The 7,089-nt window shown below is 37.5% G+C and overlaps 1 protein-coding gene across 1 annotated transcript; it reads left to right on the forward strand.

Moving 5' to 3' along the window:
- Positions 1 to 1,786: 1,786 nt before the first annotated feature.
- LOC122499986 lies at positions 1,787 to 6,403 on the forward strand. The gene has a single exon (XM_043608612.1). It carries the CDS (start codon positions 1,787 to 1,789, stop codon positions 6,401 to 6,403), a length of 4,617 nt encoding a protein of 1,538 aa, XP_043464547.1.
- The last annotated feature ends 686 nt before the right edge of the window (positions 6,404 to 7,089 follow it).

The raw sequence follows: 7,089 nt of genomic DNA on the forward strand, positions 1-7,089 counted from the left end.
GTTCATCGCGCTGGAGTGCGCGAGCGGACGGACAAATTTTACTTATTACACTATATCTTTGGCAAATTGTTTCGGCCCATTTTCAGACTTATATCTTCTTTTAGGGGAATTCCCAAGCTTTCATTTGAGATTATTAAAAAGAAAATAAAAACTACCGAACTTGCACAAAATTGCAAAAAACTATTTATTTTAAAAAATTTTTGCAAAAAAAATTTTTTTTTATTATATAAATAAAATATTTTAAAAGTTCACAAAAAAACATTTCTAAAACACTACTTACTTTTTTTAATTGAATAATTTAAGTAGAAACTACAAATGTTTAAAGAATGCATGTTCGAGTTTAGGCTGAAATTTCAACCCCCCACCCTTTTGATTGAAGTGGGGGGTTGGACCTGTAAATTGGTGTAGTAACTTGTACCTACTAGGGTAACATATTTCCAAAGTATAAAGGAAATCCAAGAACTTTTTTTTATTTTTGGGGCAGTTCAGGAATAATGCCTCATATATTGTGAAAATTGACTTGTTTTCATTTCCCATGTGCTCAACACTTTCAAATATTAAAACTTACCGAAATTTACAATTGACAAAATATACCTTTTAACAAAAAATCAATACATAAAATTGGTCCTTCGAGCCGGATTATTTTCGACTTTTTCCGATTTTCACGTTATGCTTTATACAACACGTGGTGATAACAAATGCTTAATATACCTGGTGATCCTCAAGAATGCTACTAAAGGCGAAATGCACAGCAAGTATAATAATTGATGTAAAGTTCTCTGTATGCTGAATTAATGTAAGTACTTCTCTTAAATTACTTTGAGCAGTGAACTTCAACAATTAAGTAAATCAGCTAATCACGTTTTCGCTAAATCTAAGTAACTGTTAAAATTGCTTCTAAATTTTTAAAAATTATTTTGCTATTAGCTTAACGATTTTCGAAACTTACAATCTCTTGAGCAATAATTCTTACACCCTACCTTGTAAGTGCATCAAACTGCATTTGGGGAATAGTAGAGTACTCACATGTAGCTTTCAAGGTTTAACTACTCCTTTAAAATCATATTGCTCAGTATTGTAGTTATATTTCTTTAAAAACAAAAATTGTAATATATCTTTATAGATATTGATTTATATAACTAATAAAATTCGCTAAGCTTTAATTATCGCCTTATTACTAACGCGTAGACGCTTTAATCAATAAGAGTACTTACTACTTGTCTTTTTTAAGCTCTTCACTGGTGTACAATATTCGAAATGGCGGAAATGAAGGAGCAGGAGGCACTTGCTCAATTTATTACGAAACTATACCCGAAGATTATGAGTTCAGTGCGTGGGAAAGAGAATCCAGTAAATTACCTGCAAGCTCGCTTACAAAATCTGGAAGATTACTGGAAGGATTTTTATAATAATCATTGGAAATTGGTAGCAAAGCCATGTTATGCAGATACAGATTATTTCACAAAATCTCAATTTGATGTTGTCGAGGAGGAGTATATAGTAACTAAAGCTTTCATCAACCGTGAAATCATCAAGCTCACCACACCTAAAAAGTCAACATCAGAAGAAGCTCCTATTCAAGGTAAAATTGTTAATGAAACCAATTTTAAACATTTACCTGCATTATCCCTGCCTAAATTCTCTGGTAATCAACTAGAGTGGGAAACATTTCGTGACTTATTCACAGCCATGGTAGACAAATCCCTACTCTCTGACTAATTATCTCGAAGCTTGGACGATGCTTGTCAAGCGTTATGATAATAAACGAATTCTATTATCAGCACATATGCGCAAACTAATCTCTTGCCCGTCAGCGTCCAAAAGGTCTGTTGACGAAATCTTACGACTGCTAGACACAACTAATGAATCTATTCGAGCTTTCTCAAATATGAACCGACCAGTTGACCTCTGGGACGACTGGTTTGTACATATCCTCGCAAACAAATTAGACCCAGTTACCAGAGAAGAATGGGAATCTTCTCTCAAGGACTCTGATGAGTTTCCAATGTACGATGACCTTTCTTCCTTTCTCGAAAACACTGTCCGAGCCTTAGAAGCCTCTTACCCAACTGAGAACCCTCTTAAGACTCAAAATACAGCAAAATCTAAATCTCAAAGCAATTCTTCTAATTCAAAACCCAAGAAATCACAAATTTCAGTCGGTCACTCACTGACTGAATCAAAGCCTAAATCAAACTCTTGTTCTCTTTGTCAAGCCTCTCACTTTTTATCCTACTGCCCACAATTTAAAAAACTAAAGGTTGCTCAACGCTGTGAACAGGTCCAAAGCTTAGGACTTTGTCACAACTGTCTGCGAGGTAACCACAAAATTGATGACTGTTCATCAACCAAGAGATGTTTTGTGTGCTCTGAAAAACATCATACCTTTCTTCATGATGAAGGAGGACACACAAAATCTGATACTTCAAAACCATCCTCTTCACATTCTTCTGAACAAGCAGTTTGTAACGCATCTTACCTTTCTAACCATCTTTCTCATCCAATCGATAGTCAGTCAAGGGGTATCTTCGCAACTGCTTATATTAAACTAACCTCACTCAAGGATAAATCAATCGTTGTAAAAGCCTTTCTTGATTCTGGTTCTGAACGAACACTCGTAACTGAACGAGTTGTTCAATTTCTTAAATTACCTAAGCAGAAATGTGACGTCTCTCTGAAGGGTATTGGTAACTCCCCATTGGGTAACTCAAATTACAAGGTTGATCTTTTGCTGAATTCACCGAAAGATCCTGATTTCCAGCTGCCAATCAATGCTCTAGTTTTAAAATCACTCATTCAACTTTTACCAAAAGGAAGGCCTAAGCATAGCAACTGGTCACATCTTGCTGATTTAGATCTTGCCGATCCCAACTACTACAATCAGGAACCTGTCGACTGCGTGATAGGTATCGATCTTCTTGGTCACACTTTACTCCCTGGATTAAAACAAGGTCCCTTAAATAGCCCTACCGGCCTTCTAACAGCTTTTGGTTGGATAATCTTTGGTCGATCTCTCACTCAATCTTCTGATTCACAAAATTGTTCCACACTACAAGTGGAAAAAAAAGATTCGTTAAATAAATTGCTTCGTGACTTTTGGGAACTTGAAGAACTCCCCAAGCAAACTTTTCTAACAAAAGATGAATTGGATTGCGAAAATACTTTCAAGAACACTCATTACCGAAATGAATTGGGCCAATATACTGTTCGCTTGCCAGTGTCTATTTCACCTGATCAGTTAGGGGAATCAAGAGAACAAGTGGTTTCCATGTTTCTTCGAAGTGAAAAACAATATTCAAAAAATCCGATCGCTAAAACTAAATATAATGATTTCATGCGTCAATACATCGAAGACACACACATGAGACCTGTTAATGAAAATGACTCTAAAGCCCCATTCATCAATTACATTCCGCATCACGTAATAACGAAAGCCAACGATCCTTCTTTAAAAATCAGAGTAGTCTTTAACGGCTCCTTTTTTACCTTATCAGGATTATCCTTAAATGACATTCTTCACCCCAGGCAGAAATTGCAAATCGATATTTGGTTGATTATTACCCGGTGGCGTTTTTGGAAATACGTATTCACATGTGATATAGTAAAAATGTTCCGACAGATTAAAATCGAATTCCCAGACTGTAATTTGCAACGAATTGTTTGGAGACCTGACCCGAATCAACCTCTAGAAGACTACTGTTTAACCACTGTAACTTATGGGACCAAGCCCGCCCCTTTTTTGGCGATTAGAGTCCTGAAACAGTTAGCTTCAGACGAAAGGGAGAACTTTCCACTAGGTGCAGAAGTATTGATCAACAACACATATGTTGATGATACTTTTGCTGGCGGAGATTCATTGGAAGAAGCAACCCAAGTCCGAGATGAGTTCATTTCTATTTTGGGTTCGGCAGGTATTTCTCTCAGTAAATGGGCTGCTAATGTTGACGAATTAGTCCCTAATGATCCCACTGACAGTGATAGCAAAGACAAATGTTTCAATCTTGAAACATCAGTTTCCACTTTAGGCCTGCATTGGAATCCCGCATCTGACGAGTTTCACTATAAGGTGTCTTTCACTGCTTCTTCTCAACCAACTAAAAGAACAGTTGCTTCTGAGATTGCCAAGCTATTTGATCCGCTCGGCTGGTTAGCTCCATTTATTCTAAAATCAAAATTATTGCTGCAAAATTGTTGGTTAGCCAGCTTAGATTGGGATGAGGTACTGCCAATAAATCTTTCTTCTGAATGGGTCGAGTTTCAACAACAGTTACAACAATTGAACCTTGTTAAAATTCCCCGCTGGATTCAAACTGAAAGCGATAATTCAACTTGGGAACTGCATGGCTTTTCAGACGCCTCTGAAAGAGCCTACTCAGCAGCTCTTTATATTGTCCATCGATCACCTGTAAATGGATCACATTCCAATCTAATCATTGCAAAAACCAAACTAGCACCTGTCAAGGCCATATCTCTTCCGAAATTAGAGCTATGTGGCGCGACACTTCTTGCGAAATTAACATCAGTCGTCACTGAAAAGTTAAAATTCACCAACCCTACGTATTACTGGTCTGATTCCCAAATTGTATTATCATGGCTTCAAGGTCATCCCTCGAGGTGGAAGCCATTTGTAGCTAACAGAGTTAGTGAAATCCACTCTTTGGCGAAAGAAATTCCATGGAGACATGTCCCTTCTAAGGACAATCCTGCGGATTGTGCCACCAGAGGATTTACCGTAGACGAGCTTCACAATTCCACCTTGTGGTGGCATGGTCCTCCTTGGTTACTGAAATCACCCGAAAACTGGCCAGCTTCCACTCAAATCCCTAACCCTAACATTGATTTAGAATCCCGATCAAAACATCTAGAAAAGGTCAACGAAGTTCAAGTCAACGTTACATTGAGCCAAGGGATTCCAGAACTCCTCTCTTATGTCTCGTCATTCACACAGTTAATAAGAGTAACAGCTTACTGTCTTCGTTTTATCAAAGCTCTTCGAGAACCAAACTTTGAAATTGAACCCTATTTAACTGCTGACGAGCTAAGGCGAAGTCAGTTAACCTGGTTGAAAGTCGTACAAAATGATCACTTCTCTGAAACAATTGAGTTGTTGAAAAACAAAAAACCTCTACCTCGAAACAATCCTCTGATCAAGCTGGCCCCCTTTTTGGATGATGATGATATCCTCAGAGTAGGAGGACGACTTCAAAGTTCCTTGCTCTCGTATGATGAAACCCACCCAGTTATTTTACCAAAAAATAACAAAATGTCCGAATTGATCGTTACAAAAGCTCATCATGATACCCTTCATGGAGGTCAGCAACTTACCGTGAGTAGGGTCCTCAAAAACTTTTGGATCATCAGCTCCAAATCCTTGATTAATAAAATCATTCGAAGCTGCGTTAAATGTTTTCGGTTTCGAGCAAATTTTCAAACTCAGCTTATGGGACAACTACCAGCTGAACGGATTACCATCTCAAAACCCTTCACCTTTACTGGACTGGATTATGCTGGACCATTTAATGTCCTGCCTTCGAAGGGAAGAGGTATTCGATCAACAAAAGGATATATATGTTTATTTGTATGTCTTTGTTCTAGAGCAATACACTTGGAACTAGTTTCCAACTATGAAACGAGTGGTTTTCTCGCAGCATTCAAGCGATTCAAGTCCCGTCGAGGCCAATGTAGCAAGATATTCAGTGACAACGCTCGAAATTTCGTTGGTGCAGCCAGAGAATTGCGACAACTTTTCATTGGGGCTTCCAAGACGTTCATCCCGGTTGCTGAATTGCTTGCAAACGAAGGAACCACCTGGACTTTCATCCCTCCACACTCACCTCACTTCGGTGGGATCTGGGAAGCCGGAGTAAAGTCGGTAAAACATCACCTTCGACGAGTTGTTGGAGAGACACGCATGACCTATGAAGAACTGACCACAGTGTTATGTCAAATAGAGGCATGCCTGAATTCCAGACCTCTTTATCCAAATTCCTCAGATGCAACCTCCCTCTCTGCCATCACACCTGGACATCTCCTAACTGGTGGACCTCTTGTTGCCGTTCCTGAACCTCCCTTATTCAATGAAAATCCTACTAATCGATGGACACTGATTACAAAGATGAGGGACGACTTTTGGAATCGCTGGTCTCACGAGTACCTACACCATCTCCAACAACGCTTCAAATGGTTGGTAGAAACTAATGCAGTAAAGGTTGGTGATGTTGTACTACTCAAGGAGGACAACCTTCCCCCCACAAAATGGGTTCTCGCTAAGATTCAACAACTGCATCCAGGAGCAGATGGCCTTGCGAGAGTTGTTACCATTAAAACAAACACCACTACATTGAAGCGATCTTTTTCTAAACTTGCTGTCCTCCCAATTCGTGAGACTAATAACGAAAACTAAATAAGAAAATGTTTCATAACAATGATCGAGTTTCTTTTTTTCAAATAAGTTTATCTACGACATGTTACTGCGTTTTCCTTTAACTCAAACGCACCCGGGCAGAATGTTTAGAATTTCAATTATTTTTTATTTGTATTAAAAATTTACATTAAAAACGAAATAATTCTATTTGCTCCTGAATTAAGATTATCACAAGTACACACTTGTATCGTGTTCCCTTTCAAGATTCAGGACCTGCGCAATGATAAAAATAAAAGGATAGAGATTTCCGCTTTACTGCTTTGAGAGAACATGTGCTTGAGTTACAAATTATAAAATCCGTGAATAAATATTCAATCAATTTACCTCGGTAAACTAAATCTTCCTTGTTAATAATTACAATAAATTCTTTGTTAAAGTGTAAATATATTTTAGTGAAAATTAAGTTAAAATAAACGAAGTTATATATATTGTGAAAATTGACTTGTTTTCATTTCCCATGTGCTCAACACTTTCAAATATTAAAACTTACCGAAATTTACAATTGACAAAATATACCTTTTAACAAAAAATCAATACAAAATCTCTTGAAAGTCCACCCTCAAGAATGTTTTTACGAAAAAATAAAAAGGTCTTCTTGGTTCCTCCCGAAATCCAAAAAAAATTAAGGAAATATACTATCTAACATTACATCAATCAAAAAAGCA

The sequence above is a fragment of the Leptopilina heterotoma genome, unplaced genomic scaffold (genome assembly GCF_015476425.1).
Source record: "Leptopilina heterotoma isolate Lh14 unplaced genomic scaffold, ASM1547642v1 Lhet_180, whole genome shotgun sequence".
NCBI lineage: Eukaryota > Metazoa > Arthropoda > Insecta > Hymenoptera > Figitidae > Leptopilina > Leptopilina heterotoma.

Coding starts and splice junctions, on each gene's coding strand:
- LOC122499986 (XM_043608612.1), top strand. CDS start 1,787: ATGCGCAAACTAATCTCTTGCCCGTCAGCGTCCAAAAGGTCTGTTGAC.